The sequence below is a fragment of the Melopsittacus undulatus genome, chromosome 1 (assembly GCF_012275295.1).
Source record: "Melopsittacus undulatus isolate bMelUnd1 chromosome 1, bMelUnd1.mat.Z, whole genome shotgun sequence".
In the NCBI taxonomy this organism is placed as follows: Eukaryota; Metazoa; Chordata; class Aves; order Psittaciformes; family Psittaculidae; genus Melopsittacus; species Melopsittacus undulatus.
In genome coordinates, this window is record NC_047527.1 from 22,086,300 (window position 1) to 22,106,742 (window position 20,443).

The 20,443-nt window shown below is 38.9% G+C and overlaps 1 protein-coding gene across 1 annotated transcript in view; it reads right to left on the reverse strand.

Moving 5' to 3' along the window:
- Positions 1-20,443, reverse strand: part of VPS13B (vacuolar protein sorting 13 homolog B) — a 449,503-nt gene that overhangs the window by 18,139 nt on the left and 410,921 nt on the right. The window contains exons 44-58 of the mRNA XM_034068500.1: positions 19,234-19,389; positions 17,763-18,026; positions 17,525-17,608; positions 17,181-17,356; positions 16,507-16,677; positions 15,667-15,868; positions 14,860-15,048; positions 14,316-14,462; positions 12,973-13,244; positions 11,298-11,425; positions 10,517-10,716; positions 7,799-7,917; positions 5,781-6,604; positions 1,139-1,315; positions 59-229 (exon numbers count right to left, since the gene is read on the reverse strand). Coding sequence (XP_033924391.1) covers positions 59-229; positions 1,139-1,315; positions 5,781-6,604; positions 7,799-7,917; positions 10,517-10,716; positions 11,298-11,425; positions 12,973-13,244; positions 14,316-14,462; positions 14,860-15,048; positions 15,667-15,868; positions 16,507-16,677; positions 17,181-17,356; positions 17,525-17,608; positions 17,763-18,026; positions 19,234-19,389 — 3,280 coding nt within the window. The remainder of the gene's footprint in view (positions 1-58; positions 230-1,138; positions 1,316-5,780; positions 6,605-7,798; positions 7,918-10,516; positions 10,717-11,297; positions 11,426-12,972; positions 13,245-14,315; positions 14,463-14,859; positions 15,049-15,666; positions 15,869-16,506; positions 16,678-17,180; positions 17,357-17,524; positions 17,609-17,762; positions 18,027-19,233; positions 19,390-20,443) is intronic.

Here is a 20,443-nt window from a genome sequence, read left to right on the forward strand (position 1 = left end):
TGGTGCGCAGATCAGAAAACAGTATCATCACTCAACTTGATATTTAATAGTACATTACCTAGGAGGCTAATGCCTAAACGAGAGAGCCCCTGTCTCAGTCCTTCTCCCAGGCTCTCTGGAAGCTGCCTTCTCCATTCTTCTTGTCTGTTGTAATGCTCCTCATCCAGTGACAGCCTATCCATATTCCGAGCAAGACTTGTTGCCAGATTGGTAATTGACGTCAGTGTACCTAAATACATGGAGATATACATTTGGGTCTGGATCAAAATGCTTTAATTTAAAACACGGAGGCGTTCTATGCCTCACTGCAATACTGAGCTTATGAGAACAGCAAGTCATCTGAAAAGTCACCCATGTGTAACTTGCTTTACTGTTTGTTAAGCATCACCACACTGCTTCTATGGTCTACGTCACGCCTTTTACATTAGCCTGCACCAGGTTTGCCTCTCCGGTGGGAACAGCAGCTCACCCAAACATCACTTTCTAGCTCCCAGACTTCTGCAGGGCTGACCCAAAAGGAGGGTGCGTGTGTGAGTTATGGAAAGGTAAACAACCGTTTACAGGAGGAGCCAGGGAGGAGGTGTCCTGAGGGAGCTCCCCAGGAGGAGCAGCAGGGTCCTGCTGGGGTCTCTGCGGGCGGCAGAGCCACGCGATGGCACTGTTTGTACAGACTTCGCAACACAAAAGCTGCTCCTGCTCTCAGGCCAGCCCAGCCCCGCTGTCAAAACCCATCTACGCACTTACACAGCTATGACAACTGTATCTACTCCCTCTTTTTTTAAAGGAATAATAAATATGATGAGGCGACAGAGTGTAGAATTTCTGATGGTTAGCAGAAGTACAGAACACCTTTCATATTTCTGCAGTTATCACATGAAATACCGGCTGAGCCAATCTCCATTTCCCACTGGGAGGTTTAAAATCCTGAAGTTTCTGAAATGTTCTTGTGCACTGTAGTTAAGCAGTGATCTGTTTAATACATACGATGTTATATGTGAGCTTTGTTACCCTCCCAGCACTTCACCGCAGCCTAGCAAGCCAAACAAAGCTGCAAGCAATATTGTTTAAAACTTTAACACATCCTTTAACAACGCCTGACAACAAAGCAGTAGTTGGAGCAACAAAGCGAAAGCTCTACCTTTGGAAATGTGTTTTACAAATGATGTCGTTCCTCTGGAAACTCCGCTGACAAATGCTCCCGGGCCTCTGGTCAGCCCTTCATAGGGGAGCCTGAAGAAATCGGCTATGCCATTCCCTATGCTTCTCACCAGGCTAGCCGGGCTCCCAAGAATTTCCAATGATCCGACAACCCAGCCTGCATGGAAAAACAAGACATATGTTAAGGCTGCAAAAACTACAGGAGCAGCAGTTGTGAAAAGGTTATTCCTTAATTATCTTTTTCACACTAGTATTCATCGCATTCTGACCTTCCTTTGAGCAAAACACAGGAAATAACTCATCCACTATGAATTCAGAAATTGCAATCTTTCATACTTCGTAAATCAAAGAAATCCTTTTGGCAAACTCACAAATAGCTTTAGAATGACTTCCTTTCAGGAGCTTCCCGTATTTCTGCTAAAAGTGTGCTAGGGAGGTGGATACTTGAGCCTCACAGCTACAGAGGGATGGGACTGCAAGTTCAGATCACCAGGTCAGTTTTAGACACTGTAAGTCAGCCTGGTGATCTCACATCCTTATGTGATAGAATTGTGACAGGGAGTTTACACTGATACAATGTACTGCTTTACCGGAGTGTGCAGGTCAATTGCTTGATGGAGTGTTAGGAAAGGGGATGCAGATTTTTTGACAAGTGCTTAAGAAGTTATTTTAAATCCACCCCAACCCTTCTAAGCTGATCATTTGCTTTCAGAGTGCAGTGAAAGCCAGACAAATGTCTTTTGCTCAGTACAGTTGTGTAAACAGCAATGACATCTACATGCTGATTAGGTTACTCATAGGGGAGTATTCCTTATGCATATCCCAGGAGAGGTATCTGCAGATCTGGTTTCCTATATAAATGCAGAGTTGCCAGCAGCTTGCTGGATGGCCAAGTGTGCAGCAATCTGTTGCTGGAAAGCTGTTTGCAGGTCTTGTCTTTCTCAGGCTGGTTGGCAGCAGATTTATTAGGGAAATAGTGCTGCATAACTTGCTTTTTTTCAGCCCTGAGAGAATGATTCAGAAATGGCAATAAACCTTAAATGGGAACTGCCTGGTCTTTGAGCCCTGGTACCATGAGTTCCAGCTGGCACTGTCAGAATGACACTGGGTGTGACTGGCTGGGACACTGAAAGATGGGCAGACTGTCCTCCTGCTCTCTTGCTGAGGGCCCTTGATCTGTGCTGCCCTCCTCATTCCCATCTCATCATTGCAAACTCCTGCTGTCCAGATGCTTTCCTTGTTTTCTATTAGCCCCTCCCAGTCACTCCTGTGGAAGGCTGAATCATGAAACTGAACAGAAGAGAAAATGTTACTCATATGCAATGAATTAATCTCATATTATCATTCTAAGCTCCTGGAAAACCTATTATTCTTGTTGAATCTGTCCCACATTTCAGCCCTGGCAGGTCGAGAACTCCAGTATCCATAGCATAAAAAGCGGGAACCACAGTAGACATAAGGGAGAGGGTGGGATGGACTATGAGAACAAAAACCAAGTGCTACTGGCAACGCGAGGAAGGCAGCAACAAACACTGTGGCCCCTCAGTGCCTGCCCTGGAAAGGAGCATCCCCTGGCAGTCCCTCCCTGCTGGGACAGGGGAAGCCAGTGCTCAGGCTGGGCCTGTACTCCCTCCCTGTAGTATTTTCAATAAATTATCTGTGCCACTGTGTGAGGTGCTGAAAAGCTGGAGGGGTAGGGAGGTGTGTGCAGATGGAAGAGATGTTCTTTCTGCTTGCTCAGATCAATAACATTACAATAATCCCTTACAGCCTTTGTTGCTTGTTTGGTTTTTTCTCTCTAAGTATTCTCATCATTCGTTGTCCTGAGCTGGTGGGGCAATGGAAAGGGGCTGAATGACACCACAGCTTAGTGCCTTGCTGCCCTCCAACTCCCCCAGTAGATACTGCCAGGCTGGAACACGGAAGACTCCATCTCCACTCACCTGTTTGACCAGCTAGTGTGTTCAGGAATGAAAACCACATTAAATGCATGAATGAAACCAGGTAAACACAGAGCTGAGGGGTTGCCTGGTATCCTGGGGGTGAGCTGTGACAGTCTGGCCCTGGCTGGTGGGCTGTCAGTTTTGGGAAGCTCTGGAAGGCACATGCTCTCCCCTGGAGAGCACATGGGAGGAACGTGTAACCTGCAAGTGTGGTCCTCCTTGGCCAACACTCAGAGCAAACCAAACAGCTCCTCACTGCCAGCATGGACCATCCAATCCATGGTATGGGAGTAAGTAAGGAATAGGAGAGTGATGAATCAGGAATAGTCCCTCCATTCAGAAGCTCTGCATTATACTTTGCAGAAATATAGTATCATGTCAGGTTACCATTTCCCAAAGCATGCTTAGTAATTACATCCACTGCAGTTTCTTTATAGGCAACTACAGGGTTAGATCTGGCTGATACCTGTGATATTTTTAAATAGAATTTTATTAACTTTTAAATAGAAGCCAACTTAATCAGAAAAGGATGGGAGATTTCCATTGCAAGCTTTGCTAATTTGAGACAAGCAATGCTAATCAGCATATCTGAGCAAAGCTCTCCAGCCCTACTCACTGCTTACAAGACATATATTCTACCCACTCATTTGCAACACATGACACACCCCATTTGGCAAGCTGTTGGGTCAATCCTGCCCTCTCCCATAGGGCAGCAATGATCCTTCACACAGCTAAAGGCAAAATGAGACTATAACCTGTTTGGAGCATAAGGCACAGCTGTTTGGGAATGCCATTAGTGCAGATGCTCCAATGATTTATGCATTGGACAGTGGCTAGCAGAAGGGGGTCAAACAACCTGTCATTTTGCAGATTAATGTGGCTAAAATGCAGGAGAGTAAGGTCCATTTCCACAAGAGACCAATCCAAGAAGTGTAACTCACCTGATGGTGAGGGAAGGTCTCAGGGTTTGCAGACCATATAAGGTTTTTGCTTATTTTCCTCCCTTTTAACTTTGTTGACACAGCCTTCTGTTAAGTATCACAAACTCTTCAAAATACAGCATCTTCTTTGCCCAAGCAAACATGAATCAATCATAGAATCATAGAATAGTTAGGATTGGGAAGGACCTCAAGATCATCTAGTTCCAACCCCCCTGCCATGGGCAGGGACACCTCACACTAAACCATGCCACCCAAGGCTTCAAAATGTAATTCACCATTTTAATAACAGTAATCCCTTTCAAAAAGTACATTTTAGTTTTAGTGCTTTGAGTGTGGTTTAAGCAGTGACTAAATATATGGTTATGTATTTTCCTGAAGAGATGTTCCACTGAAGCAAACCTTACTTCATAATATTTAAACCTACTTGCTTCCAGCTACATCATGAGCCCAGAGCAAGGGGTGGCCTTTGTACTGCACCCTGCAAGGGTAGCACAAGAGGTAGGACCAAGACCAGGCTCAGGAATCCCTAACTCTCGTATGTGCCTCACCTGGTATGTTGCAGATGAAAAGCCAGTATAACCCCAATTTCCTGTTGCGGTCTATCACCACTTGTATCACCACTCCTAGGCAGTTGTGGGGAGAAATATTCACATTGGGCCATAGTTTCACTCTTAATTAGCAAGAAACTACATCTCCTCTTTAGTACTATGGAATTTGACTGTAAACCAAATCCAAGTAAGTAGTAAAAAGAAAAACCTGCAAATTTTTGGAAGCAAAATAATGCAAGAAAATAGTGAGTCAGTGCACAATGTTCTGGTGCAAAACTGTGAGAAGGACCAGATCAACATCTCACTACTTTTATTTATAAATACCTGAAACGCATGCATACAATTTTGGAACTTGTGCACAGAAATCAGGTCACAGATATGCTTCCAGCACATCAGGATTCCAGAAAATCTGACCAGTAGTATTGCAGGAAAATAAATCCCATGTTTCAGTGCAGATTACATTACTTATATGTGAGCATGGAGGAGCTTCCTCCTGTCTCAGGTAAAAATTCTGTTCCAGACTAAGACGTGTCAGAGACCAAATATCATAATTTCTAAATTAATACTTATGGGAAACAGAATGCACCTGCTAACCAAATAGGCTAATCGTTCACTATTGATCCTATATGGGAAAAAGTTAGTAACAGCAAACTTCATAGTTCTTGGATCAAAGGACAACAAACATCTTTGTGCCAGTTTAGCATGAAGGCTGTATGAAGAAAGATTCCTAATCATAAACTGCAACCAAAAGGAGTTTTAACAACAAAAAAAATCCAAGGCTATAAATTACTTCTGAATGCAGAGCAACATGCTGAATAATTTGATTAAATGTAGTTTTGGGGAGTTTATGTGAGGAATGTGGGTTGATTCTGACTAGTGCTATAATACAAAATGACAAAACCTAAGCCTGCTAGAATACATTTTTATGCTGTGTTCAGGGTTTCGTAAAGCTTTCAGGTGGCTGGCTAATGTTCAGCACAACCTTACAAATATCCACTGGTGTCTGCTCAGCCATTTTATTTCCCTTCTTTTGTATGGCAGAACATGAAAGGTGTCTGAAAATATCATTATCAAAGAGTGTCTGAGGAAAGCAATAATGTATGGTTAACATTGAGGTTATTCAGCTTGAGAGACAGTCACAGAATCCTGGTACCTAATAAAAATGTTACATGTTAAGGAGAAGTACTGACCTGCTCGGAAAAGTGCTCCAGCAGCATAATGCATGGCCAAGGCATGGACAAGTTGCCGGGCAGTGGTGAAGATGGGTCCTCGCTCAAACACAGAGAAAGAGAGAGGGGTGTGATCTGAGGCTATATACAGTTTCAGTGAAGCATGAATACTGACAAGGAGATTAACAGGTTGTATTGTTAATTTTCTTAGCTTCACTGGCTTGACCAAAGCTCTTGCATGCTCTCTCACTTGTTCAGGCAGCATCAGGGTAGTATCTGAAGTATGCATGGATTGAAAAGCGGTTTTGTTCTCTGGAAGATATGTATCAAACAAAGTCTTAATGTAGTAAACAAAGGTGTCTTCCACATACAGCCTAGCTGGTTTGAGCTCAAAGCTGAGGTCGTTTATGTGAAACATGAAATTCTCTTCCTCAGAAAAAGCAATGCAGAGTTTTATAAAACAGTTTTCCTTATAGCTTTCCAAATCTTTGTTACAAACAGTGAGGTTGCTCACTTTGGACCACTGCACACTCTCATTTTTCTCTCCTTGGCACAGCAGGACTGCAAAATGGAAATTGGATTTGTTGTACAACTGATTGTCTAGTTGCAAGTCTTCACAATACACTTGGAGACTATGAAACTGTGGGAGACCTTCCATGGTGTCCCACTGGAACTCCTGCGATAGGGGTCTCAGGTAGCTCATGGCTGGAGCCATGTGGAGGAAAATGTGGTCTGCTGTGAGACGCAGAAGTTCAGATGACACTTTGTGGTTTGTAATATCATCAAATGCAGCAAGACTTAACTGATTGATGAACATTTTCAGTGATAGGGTCTGCTCTTGACTTCTAGGAAGGAAAAGCAGTTTTGTTACTTCATGTACTTTCAAGTTCACCCTGCATCTTACTTACTAGAAAGCTGTCAGAAGAGATGTTCTCTATAATACACGGGAAACTCATTGTCCAAGTCCTGTTACTCTTAACAGGATCTGGCTGCTTCAGCCACCACTGTGGATAACACCCAGGAGGTCTTCTAAGAAATAGGATATTTCCATCTATTCTGTTTCTTTCTTATCAATCAACAGGATAGTTTGGACAGGAACAACTTTATATACAGTCATTTCCTATATTTTTTTTTTTTTTGCAACAGAGCCAGATGTTAAAGCAGACAATATTACAATTTTCTGATAATTCACATACAGCCTCAGATGTTACAGTATTTTCTGAGAGACACTACTGAAGGTTACTATTACAGATAATTCATTTCACACCACATACAGTGACTACCCTCCAAGGAAGCCACCACAGCACTGACAGCCTCCCTCATCCAATGTTAACGGCTCATTGCCAAGTTTAACTAGCAAGTGGGCTATTATGTACCGCTGATGACCAGTTTCTTGGGGATTAATACTTAATTGCTGTGCAAATAAAAACAGTACAACAAATTCCACTCTAATTGTAACAGCATTGCTGGAGGCCAGGCTTTTTGCATCTTAGAAAGAGGTAGCGTTATATTTGCACTCAAATGGAGCTGAGGTTGCAGTGTGTTATGGAAGTGGGGAAGTTTTCTAAGAAGAATGTTATAATGAAGTACAGTTAACTTACTGACTGAAGACTATTTCTACAGCCCTTGCACTTCAAACTTCCTGCCAGGTTTAGTGGGAGCTTGTACAATTACAGATGGCAGGACCTGGCTAAATACATCTTATACTGAAGACCACACTCAAAATTAATTATGAAGGGAAAATCTGTGTTTTTTGTTGTTTTTTTTTTTTTTAATTGAACAACACAGGACTTGTTTTTGCACCAGGCATCCAGTGTTTACCCTAAAGTGACATGACTTTAGTGTTAGACTGTCCTTTTTTAACTGCGACATACAAAGCATAACATCTGGTCTAAACATACGCCACAGAGCATGCAGCAGTATTAAACAAAACAAACAGTTAAGCTAAAGTTTGTATGTTAGTTAACACTTAGAAAGCTGACTGCCTGGTCAACACTTTCGGCAATGCTTTTTCATCACCTTTTATGTGATTTATGTACCTGTTGAGGTTGACTTTGACAAGTCCTGCTCTTCCTTCTGGGGCCAAGGTTATGACTATTGTTCCACACTGATGGGCAATGTCCACATAAACATAGCCAAAGCCAGTTAAGAACACAATCTAGAGAAGAGAGTTAGAAAGATATGGAAATCCACTGAAATTACTATTTTTAATGTCAGAATAAGAATTAATCCTATTAGCGTCTTCTGGTTGAGATTTCTTACTCAAATCATGACACCGTTCAGGAAAAACAGAAACAGATCAATACTTTAGAAAATAACAGCTCTGACACTTTAAGTATTTTAGTTGTACAGCAAGATGAAATTTGCACCTCATCCTTTAACTGTATAACTGAATATGTTTTAATAAGAAACTTCTTCTCCAGAAATAAGCAAGATGTGCTGAAGAGGGGGGAAGTTATATGAGAAGAGAATAAATAGGAAATTTTAATTTGTGATTTTAGATGAAGGAGAAAGGCATATTCGTAAAGCTCTGTACAATAACACCTCCTCTGGAAAACCAACCCTAAATTAACATTATGTTGCTATGCCCTCGCTCAAAGCTGGTTAGATGAGTGGCCGACAGCACGATGCAAAACACATGAAGACTAAAAATCAAAGTAACATTCTGGATTCATGAAGACTTGTTGAACAACATTGAACACATTCCTAAGCCATCTAAACTGCTTTTGACAGACAACATTCATAAACAAGGTGTTGCCACAAAGAAATGGCAAAAGTATTAGAAAGCATAAAACATTTAAAAAGGCAGGAAAATGGGAACTTGACAACAGGTTTGTGTCTTGCTTACAGATGAGTGAACTTTCATTCTGAATAAGTTGTCCTTAGGAATAAATATTCTACTTAAAGAAATAACAAATTGTTTTTGTAGCTTAATTTTACAATAGTTCTGAGCAAGTTTTGTGTTCTTCCACAATACAGAAGACAGGTCTTTTCAGGCTTGGAAAAGTCACAGCAGTCTTTGTTAGAGCAAGCTGACTTCTATTTTGTAAGGCTACTATCAACACAATAGTTTACAAGATTGCAATGACAGAAGATATAATTTAAAGGAATACAAACTCAAGAGATAACACAAAGATAATGGGCTAGCATAGGTAAAATAAACAGTTGTTTGCTTTGAAGAATCTTTACTGCTGTTAACAAGTCACCAGAAGGAAAGCACTTGGAAGTTTAGTAGATCAGCACTTAAATAGATTCTTGTTACACTATATATAACAACCTTGTAGAGATAATTAAATTTCATTTATCAAATTATATCTTATTCTTCTGAACATCAATATACAATAATTCATTATTTTGATATTTCAGTTTTAAACACTTTTGTTTATCTGAAAGAGATTTGCAATCCTGCATGATGGAAGCAGACAAAAAAAGGACACTGAATTTTCAATACACCCTCATTCTAAAAAACCCTTATTGATCTTAAAGATTGGAATTCTTAATTCCAATTTCAGATGTTATTAATTTTTTTAAATTAATAACATTTTCATTTAATAGAATAACTACCTATCTGTGACTAGGTAGAAAGAGCACAAATTACTCAAGATCCCCTAAATCCCAGTTGTTTCACAATCTGAACTAAGCATGTGAAGCTATTAGCTTATTCCTTATTTACTTATAGTTTCCTAAGAGAAAGATGGACTGAGAAATCCTGGGGAAATTCTTTACATGTAAACCCTAAAACTTTGTTAACAGAAGGCTACACTTCTTATTTGGAGAGTTCTTCAAGTAGACAATGATCCCCAAATGTTGTCTTAGCATCTAATTCCTTGTAGGAGCCAGATACTTATAAAGAACCCTGGTCTGGCATAACATTAATGGCTGAAACTTGAAACCTCGCATTGCTTGACTGGCTTGCTGAATGAAACTGAACTACTTGCAATATAACATAACACTCAATAATCAAGAGCATTTTGTGATTGGTCCCCAGGGAAAACATCTGAAACTAGTATTTCTTTCAAAGAGCCAAGTAGTTTATGTTGATTCCATGTAAACTAATGACTTCAAAGATGGAAAAAATTCCCATCAAAAAGAATTACTCCAGTCAAGGAAGTTTTCATTTACCTCAAAACAGGAGAAAAATAACAGAAGGAAACAAAAGGGGGTTTTTGTTTTGTTTTGTTTTAAAAAGACATGAATAGCTTCTGTGAAGACACAGAAGGAGAATGACAGTAATGATTCTTACAAGATGTAAAGATAAAAATCCTGTGTTAATTAAGTTACCAAACAGAAGGATTTTCCTGGATCCTTTGCTTACAGGGAATTCTTTGCTTACAGGGGCCAGAAATTTTCAGGACTGATTTTTCCAGGGAACACCAAGTTGATGAAAAAGAAGTGAAAAAACTCAGTGCTAGAAAGCCTGTATTTTTATCTAGCTATTTTTAAAAATAGCCAGTGAAGAAGGTGATCTGTATTCTAAAACTTCCACAGGATGGGGATTAGGAAGGAGAACTCCCAAGCTTAAATAAAAAAATTAAAAAAACAACAACAACAAAAAATGCCCCCCAAAACCAAAGCCCCAAAAACTCAACAGAACTTAGAGGAAGGAGAGCTCCCAATACTTAAGTAAAAAAAGCCCTGAACCCAACAGAGTTTAGTTAACCAACAGAGTATGCTTCTTGCAAAGCAACAATATACTGTGCAGGTCAGGAAGACAACCACTTATGCTGTGAACTAGGAAATAGTTTATAATGACTTACCTGTGTTCCTTGATTGTTGATGTCCACAAAATCACTCCATTCATTTACTAATTCATTGTACGACACCACTTTCAGAAGAATGCTGGGCAACAAATCTCTTGTTTTGCAATCTGGATAGCTGGAGACTTGATGGTAAAGCTCATGATGAACTGAACATTCAGCTGGAATCCTTCTACAATAAACTTCAAACTTTGGTGTATCTGAAATTTCATAAAATATACAAGATTAGAACTTTCTAAAACCTGCATGAAATGAAAATTCACCTATGCTTACACAAACAAGGAAGTTTCTGTCTAAAATATTACTAATAAATAAAAACATTACTTTTCTATCGGTTAGAATTTTATACGTTTGGGGGTTTTTCCCTTTCTTTTTTAATACACTAAGATTTACATAAATAATGTTCTGTTGATCACTGCATTAACATTAATGTTTTGTGTTACACTTGTGAATCTTACGAAATTAAAATGTTCCATGGGATTAAGCTGATGTCAAAAGGACTCTACTGCCTACTAGTTTCCTACAGCTGAGTCACCCTGATGGCTGCAACTAGGGAGACCCAAAAGTCAGGAATCATGTAAATTCATACTTCTGACTTAATGATTAGCTCCAATAGCTTCCAGGCTTCAGTACCCTCCAGAGTCTGTCACTTTCAGATGGATCTTCACAAGGGCATCAAGTTCTTGTTGTATCCAAAACACATATTGAACTCAATTTTGCATTGGAGATATAGTAAAATAATCTATACTATAACAGTGCACTGTTTCTACATACTACCTACCTTTGAAGTTCTCTTTTACAAGCAATGGAACAGAGCACCTATTGTGAATAATTATACGAGGACTAGGATCTTCTGTAAGTGTTAGGTATGTCACACCAAGATGCTCTTGGTAAGTGAGTGCTATAGCTCTAGAACAGAAGCAGATATATTTGATTATGCATGTTTCGGATGAAGTCTTTACATATCATTACTCTGAACAGCAAAAACATTCAAAATTAACATCCTCCATATTCTTTATAATGAAGTTCTTATTCACATATATTTACAGATATTTAGGCAAGTACATATCTAAACTGAGAATTATACTGAAACAGAGAAATGTGTGGAAATAGCACAAGAAACAGTATTAGAGAAGAAATCACTTAACAGAGACAACTCATGAGTTAAATTGAGCATGTGTGTTTACAAGATGAGAGCCCTGGCCAGCAGAGATTTATATTAAATTAAAAACATGAGATTGTAGGTCCAAATTTTCAACATGAATCTTTAAAATTTTCCAGAAGAATTTGCACGCGTACTTCTCTGCTACACATGAAAGATATTTTTAACAAATACATAAATCTGTAACTGACTGGTCCCCTGGAATGATCCCCAATGCTATCGCCCCTTCAAATGTTAATCTTCTGGATCATCACTACACAGATTTCTAAAATGAAAAGAAATTAATTTAGTTCTACTTATTAGCTACATAAAATGTCTTCATGCATAAACACAAGTTCATGTATTCTTGTGCAAATTTACTGGCTTTTTCTAAAAAACTTCACCTCATGGTGATTTTAAAAATCCAAACAGTCTGCAAATTGGATTAGGAACACGAGATTCTCTGTATCCATCTCCATGAGGAAGCTTTTCCTTGTTCTTCCCATTATTATTTTTTTTTTAATATGAGTCTTTACGAGAATCTTTAGTACCCACAATGATACCTGTTAGACTACAGAGGAACAGTATGAGGGTTTGAATGATATCAAGCACTTCAGGCAAGAGGAAGATCATATTGCTGGTAATATATACTGATATAGCTTCTCTAATTTCAGCAGATTGTTTCTTGTTTATAACAGTATAAGGGTAAATAGATTCAGATCTGAGGTCTGAGAACCGAAGCTGGGCATCTGACAAGTCATCGGACTGTTATTTTAAACTAGCTGGGTGCATTTGTTTGTAAGTAGAATGCACATTTCAATTATTTCAAGCTTTAAAACATGGATTTTTTTCCTTGTCTCACAACAGTTTCATTCCTTTTTTGCTTTTCCTGTTTAACTTATTATTCTTACTCAAATGTATTTTTACCTTTTATAAACAAAACCTAAGTTTCTGTATTATATCAATCACTTCAAACCGTCCTTGAACACTTAAATGTTACCCACAAATTGAAAAAAAGACCATAATCTCAAAAAAAACCTTTTCACGCTCTTATTTTGTATGCATATAAAAAATAGCAGTCCATACATTATAAAAATTGTACAACTTGTACACAGTCATAACATGAAACCATTTATAATAAAAGCATCAAACCCATCAAAAGATAACAATTTTTAAATTAAAGTTAGGCTTGCCTCTACATATGGGGGGCATGTGTTACTCTGACTTTTGCATTAATGTCTTATGGTTTCTTCCTAGCTGAGGCTTTATAGCAACACGCAAAGATCATTATTCATGACTGTTCAGCACACAGTACCTGGTACAAAATCCACTTTCACTAAAGACCCCTGTGGGCACCGCCACGCTTTGTCTAGCAAGCTCTTGTTTAATGACAGCTGGTAGACTCCACAGCTCACAGCCACCTGGACTGAAACTCAGCAGCATGCGTTTTTCAGTAAGAGGCACCCCTGAAGTTAAGGGAGTGGTGTCTGACATCAGGTCCCAGCAGGGCACAGCACTCAGCACCTCACTGGGTGGTGTCCCAGCTGGACTGATGCTGAACACCGTACTGTCTGGTGAATGGAAGTCCTGGGAAGAAAAAAGATGGTGGTAGCATGACATACTGGCTTCTAACAGGAAGTTTATTCATGGTGACCTTGCACAGAACAGTCTCAAGTAGCTAATGACCACAACTAACTAAAGATTGCACTAAGGCGACCTCATTAATAGCTGTTGGGCCAAAATCTGTCTTAAGGTATACTTATGCAGTTAACTAAGCACAGTTATCTACAGTCCAGTCTTCATCACTCTACCAAAAGCAATAATTATATCACTGTAATAAAACCATGAGAAGAAAATCCATTTATAGATACAAAGCTAAAACCAGGTTTTAGCCTTAACAGTTTTCCAGTTTCCCATCCCATAAGACTGCCACAAAATGCGTGATGCACAAATGTAGATACTGATGTGAAGAAAACTAATGCAGAAGGAAAACAAAATAGAGAACTTTAAAAATTTACCTGCCAGCTCCTCTAGCAAGTGCAACCCTGAGAATTCTTTCCATATATTTTACTATAAATGTAATCTTTGATAAATATGTACAAATGGTTGAATAAAATATATTGACCATGCATACATTTTGGTTCCTGCAAGCTAGTCCTTAGATACACTGCGATTATTAGAAAACTGATATTGACACTTTGACGCAGTTCGCTGCAATACATAAACTTTGGGCATGTCTCTAGTTCTGCAGCTTTGTTCAGATAGCTGGAATCTTCCCAAAAGAATAACAAAAAGTTTTCAGCTTGCCAGGCCAATATACCTCTTTTACACGCGAACTCAGTAAAAATTCTGAGAACAATTTCAACAGCTACTACGGATTATGCTTCCTATTTTACAGAAATGGCCATTAGTGCCTGAACAGATGGAGAACAGGCAGAACTAATTCTGCAATGTGCAAGAATCTCCTGCTTTGCACAGATTCCTGATCCCAGTTAATTACTGGAGTTGAATTTACCCAGGATTCTGTACTTTAAATAAAATACTTCAGCATTATTATGTCTACAGATTTCTGTTCAAGCTCTTCTATATGCAGCTGAAACCATACAAATCTAAACATACTGCAGATGACAAGCAAAACCAGTACCCACAGTGCTTTACCTCTTCTCCTGAGTGGGTTCTGGAAATAGAAAGCTGTGGCCTATAATAGATTTGATATGGTGTACTATTGATTATTGTTGTCTTATCTTCTATTTGTAGAATTTGTATACCTTGTCGAACCATCGAAGAAATGCAGAACTGACACAACTGTAAGGTAATAAAGAAGATGATGAGATCACACACAAAACCATAAGATATAGTGGCAGATCTGCCATTTTCTTTCTAAATGTGGAAATCCCATCTATATTCACACACTTTGTAGCTGGAGCCAACTCAAATACTTCTGAAGTTGCATCTGTCAAAGTTTGCCAAACAAGATGAAAAACTCATTAATTATTTTCCAGAAAATATTGTATTATCTTGATGAGTTGGGCAGAATGCTTTTGGAGATCTAATTCTTAAATTATACTTCATACACTGTTTATAGTCTCATTAACATAATTAGGGAGGACCTTTCACACTGCTTATACTTGATTGCTTTCATTCTCTATTTGATTTAGTTTTTAAATGATAAAGTTATAAATCAGAATAATCTTCTTCTAACCTTTTGATGACCTGGAAAAGCACCAAGTTTTATCTCAGCTTCAACAAAACCTTCTTCGTCCAATGTTACTACTTCCCCATTATCGGCATCCTTCCATTTTGGGGAGGTCACATTATGAACCAGTTTAATTGCCACTGATTTGTGCACAGTATTAGTGTTTGCCCAGTATATTCCAACCTGAAAAGCTTCCTGCAAGTGAAAAATGACCAATTATTACTTGCTGGCAGTTCTACTAGAGTCAAATGTAGTTTCCAGTATGAAGTCAACCTCATTTGTTCCCTTTCTCCCTCCTAAAGAACCTTCGTTTATAATTCGCCCTGTCTCATTACCCAGTGTTTCCCGATAGCATAGGAAAATGAAATGACTCAATCTAAACCACTCTCAAACCAAGCATTCCTTTCAGGTGGTCAGCTTTGCTACTGCACTCAATCCACTTCCCAGGGGCTGGTCAGCACAGCAGGGGGCAAAGCCTTTATTTGGCCTTTACAGCAATTTACTTGGGCTGCTACATTGTGCCCACATTGCAGATTCACTGGCTGAATTGAGATGGAGTAGGCCGCTTAATCAGATGGCATGCAGGTCTTCCTGCAGTGAAAATTTGTAACTATGCATCTTTAAGACATGTTGTTCTTGCTAGTATGTTGTGCTACCCACTTGGTGAGTCAGCATGACAAATTTCTACTGTTATTTCTATTCATCATACGACTAACAGTGACTGGAAAGTGGGAATCTTCTGCATTAATAACCATTCTTCAGAATGAGAAGGTTTAGCAGAACTATGCCTGTTAACATCAATGGTAAAGTTACCTCAAAGTTGGGAGGTATAATTATTTTCCCAGTAGGTACTTGAAGAACAATCTTCTCTCCTTCAAACAGCCACAGGTCCCACCTGGACTGATTGATAAGCAAGGCCCAGGGCAGAAGTTCAATCAGCAGAGTTTTAACACACGGTTTCCACACTGACAACTTTACCCGCATTGGGCTATCCCACTGGGAGAGTTGCTCACTGCTGTTCAAAAACAAACAAACAAACAAACAAATATAGTCAAAGGAATAATGAATTCAAGATTACAAATGATAAGCTGTCATTTCCAGAAATTTGCAAGGCTTTTCCAGTTCTGAAATAGAGAAACAACCCCTTCTTGTCATCCTGGAACATACCCAGATGCTGTCAGACTGATCTAGCTATGTGTAGGCTACAAAGACATATTTTTAACTGCATAAGCTCAACCTGATTTGGTCAATTAAAGAAATACGTTAATAGAAATCCTTCAGAACTAAACCTGCAACTTTTAGAGTCATAAAATCACATTTCCATGGGGTTTTTTTCAGCAACTGCCTGTTTCTGTACTGAAACAGCTGCTGAATAAACAACAGCCTCTATAGTTGCAGTAAAGAAGGTGCATTCACAATAAAAAGATTAATATTTTTTTAATCCTTGCTGATGTTCACAATGTAATCAAGGGCAGCACCTAGGCTGACTTCTATTTTTTCCTACCCACAATAGATTCTGCAGCTTACATACAGGAATTATGTAATTACTGAAAACATGTTCAATCTTGATCACATATAGTCTTCTCGAATGTGATTTAAGTTTATTTGAAAAGACAATGCAATAACAATGAAGAAGGTTTAGCAAAGAATTACCCATCTGAATCCTTCCTATTATACGGCCATGTAGGCTGGGGAGGATTAGTGGTGCCATAGAACTCGGACAGTATTTGGTTGACATTGCCACCTGGATGGGATTTAGTCGCTATCTGTTTAATTAGCGTGGTTGAAATAGGGACTGCACACTCCGATGGATCATCTTCCTCCCTGTCATTGAAAACAGATTCAGTCACTTACACAGCAAGATTAAGGATTAGCAGCATGAGCATTTTCTTTAATGAAGCTTTCCAAGCTTACTCTACAGTAGGAACACTCACAAGGTAATCACAGATGAATCAAGTTACAATGTCTAACAGCTTCCAGAGCATTAACTGATACACATGAATTTGTTATGACACCATAATGACCTTTGTGTCTGAGACCCTAGAAACTCTTCAGTATTCCCCCAAAAATATTTTAAGATCATTTATGAATTGATTTTTCAAAATATAAAACCGTGGACTGTTTAAGCAAAAAATGCTAATGTGCTTAGGACAGTTATACCAAATTTAGCATGTTCTGTCATATAATTTCAGGCCAGATACGCTTGTTCTGTTCTATCTCCTTTGCATATGCTATGCTCTCAGAAACAATGCACCAGAAGTTATAGTGTAAATTATTCCTTCTTTTCCATACAAGTGAACCATTTTCAAGGAAAGCAAGTATTTTACCTGGCTTGAAATGTCAGGTGGTGTGTAAGATCAGGTTCTATATTTTGCAGTGCTTTCTCCTGCCCTTTCCCTGGTATCACTTGTGTTTCATTCAGTCCCAGACTTCTTTTCTCTAAATGTATGATAATTGGGTCTGGAAGATGGCTCCTTACAATGAAGAGAGGGCTGAAAACAATCTACAAAAAGAAAATAATATACCAAATCGAGGCTTAATTTTATTCCAGTATTACAGCTGTTGAAACAAGCTATTAATAAATCTTTCCAGCAGGTCATTCTACCCTTGATTTATTATATGACATGTAAGGTATAAATGTTTAGATTTCAGAGACATTAAGTGTACTTACTAATCGTTGCTGCACATTAGAGTTGGGCTCTAAAGTCAAAATGGTGCACCACACATATGTAATTGAACTCTTTGAAGATGGTACCTGTACACAGAGAGATCAGCAACATTACACTAATTTTATTTCAGGATGATAATGTTCAACATTTCATCTTATTAAGCGGAAGTCTAAATGCTAAGTCCACGGCTTTCTCAAACATTTTTAGTTCTATATTCCATATATCTATTTCTAGTCATACCTGAATGACAGTGCTGTGTTCTGTTTGTTTAGAACTTAGACATACATCTCGGGACCAGTCTTCATCCCCTGTAGCTTTCACACTCAGCTCAGTGAGCTCATTATTTTCTAGGACATATGAAGGCAACTTCTGCTTGGCTGTGAGGCAGTTGATGTGTTCTTTTACTACGGCCTGTCCATCCTGGCTAATGTAATGCTGAACCACTTTCAGTTCAATACTTTCGGAAAGGTAACTACAGACAGTCTGCCTTCCGCAGATTAGGATCTAAAACACAAAAATATGCAGCTCATATATAACAACTGTGAAAAAGAAAGGTCAAAATGAAATTATAGAGTGAAAACCTGTACAAGAATAATCTCCTTATTTTAGGTTTTCCCAAGCACTGCTGAAGGCAATGAATGGTAAAACATTATTTTTGTTGGCCAAATGTATGTGCAATTTCATAGAAACCTAGGCATTAAAATGCCTGAAATATTGCTAACGCAGTATCCGGGCTTGAAAGAAACATGTAATGTATCCACTTTCGTTCCCACTGAACTCAGCAATACTGCCCAAGGCTGACATAGCTCTGGATTGGATTTTAAGAGTATCGCGATGGTCTCTTGAATGCTGAGCCCTTTCTGAGCAGACACAGTGAGTTTTCTACGGACGCCTCACTTTCCCAGCACAATCCAGCGCTCCAGACCTTTCAGTATGTTTCCTGTTTTAATGTTTGTAATTCCATTAAATGGCTGTACCCTATTTCTGTATTTAAGTGCACCCACCTAGAAAATTATCAAATTAGACTCAGAGTTGTTGCTATCCATCATACACGAATTGATTATCATAGAACATATAGCTGGCTTTTTCTAAGCAATATGAAGGAACAGCATTCCATGTGTATCCCTGTGTAACCATCTTCACTTGCTTTTCATTAATGAGGGTGCACACTCCAGCTGCAACCTACCAAGCAAAGTCTCAGCAGGGCTTTCAGTAACACTAGGCACTGTTCTCTCCTGAGAAGGTGTATTTCTGTTACACAACATAAGGTGCTCTGTCATATCCATGAGCTGAACATGTTACATCCAACACATGCTCTGGCTTCTGCCAATGCAGGCTTCTGAACTGCGGTGTTATTAAAGATCTCTTTACAAAGATAGTATATGAAAAGTCACCGCACAGAAGCCTGTTCTCAAATATTAATTGGGTCATTACTTCTTTCTCCTTTAACAAAACTGTCAAAACTTACAAACCATGCAAAGAGATGTTTACTATAACACGTAAAATACATGGTGGCAATTGAACTTTTAAATGCTAATAGACATATGAAAGTGAAGAAAAACTTGTAAAATCTCCCCAGAATGCCCCCAGAAGACTGTTATAGTTAGTGTGGGGTGTTTTTCTTCAGATCCCAGTAGGAGAGGATAAATAACAAGGTGACTAATTCGTGAATTACCCATGTTATTTTTTCCAAACTGGATCAAATACTTACTTGCTTCTGCACTCCACTGAGCTGCTGAACTTTGATAATAAGAGATGCTGTCCGGCCCTTGTACTGAATGGTACGAATAAAGGTCCCTGTATTGTCCACACTGAATGGTTCAGACCACCGCCAGTTTCCCCAGCCTTCAATACAGATGTGTAACAGCTGGAAAGAAAGCAATTACTGCTTCAATACACAACTGGGGGGGAAAAAAAAAGCTTTGCAGTAGGCTAGGAATTCCCATGACAGAAAAATATTCTTGGCTTTAAAACTCAGTAATGCTAAGCACACCAGTTCGCTGAATGATCCACTCATTCTGTGATTCTGTGATTTCAGACACAAGCACAAGAATCAAAAATACTGTAAGACAGCTCTGCATCATGCATGACTAGAAATTACCTGCTTTAACAATGTATTTGGGATGGTAAAAATCCAGCACACAACTGCTTAAGAAAAAAACAGTATGTAGACTAGAGAGACAAAACAGGAAATAAGAGGTTTTCTTTAGTGCCCTTGAAATTGTTCTAGAAATCCACCCTCTTATTTATCAGCAAAGTGATAGGGAATGTAAGTCCAGGTGAAATTTTTGGCCTTGAGAATAAGACAGAAAATTACAAATACTCTTCCCTTCAAAATAAAGATGAAAATCTGTATGTCTATGTGTATAACTGTGTATAAATGTGCATTAAATGTAGAACTTAGTATATTGCTGAGAGATGGGAAATATTTCATTTCTTACACAAATGTGGTGGCAAGTTCAAGCTTGACTGCATGAGAAGAAATTTAACTGCATAATTATACTCCCTGTGTGATTTATTCCGGAAAAGGAGTGGCTTTTTTCCAGTTTAACTTAAATCACTTCCAGAGCAATATATTCTTTCATCATTTGAAGAGCCTTTCATCCATTTACCCACCATACACACTTACCTCTATCCCATGGAGATTCTTTAAGCCAGAGTAGTGAAAATTGGTACTGTTCCATGTAGGTCAATGAAGTTACATAAATTTACACCAGCTGAAGATCTGGCTGTTTAGCTCTGTATAGATCTTTTGTGGCTGTGCAAACTTAAGGATGTGAGTTACATATAAGGGATCAAAGCAATAAGCATTCTGGGTAAAATTTATTCTTTGCAGAGGGCCAGCAGTGAGCCTAAGCATCACTTAAGTCCTTTAAAACAGTTATATAAAGGCCTTGTGGGAATTCTTTCTTGAGGGTTGA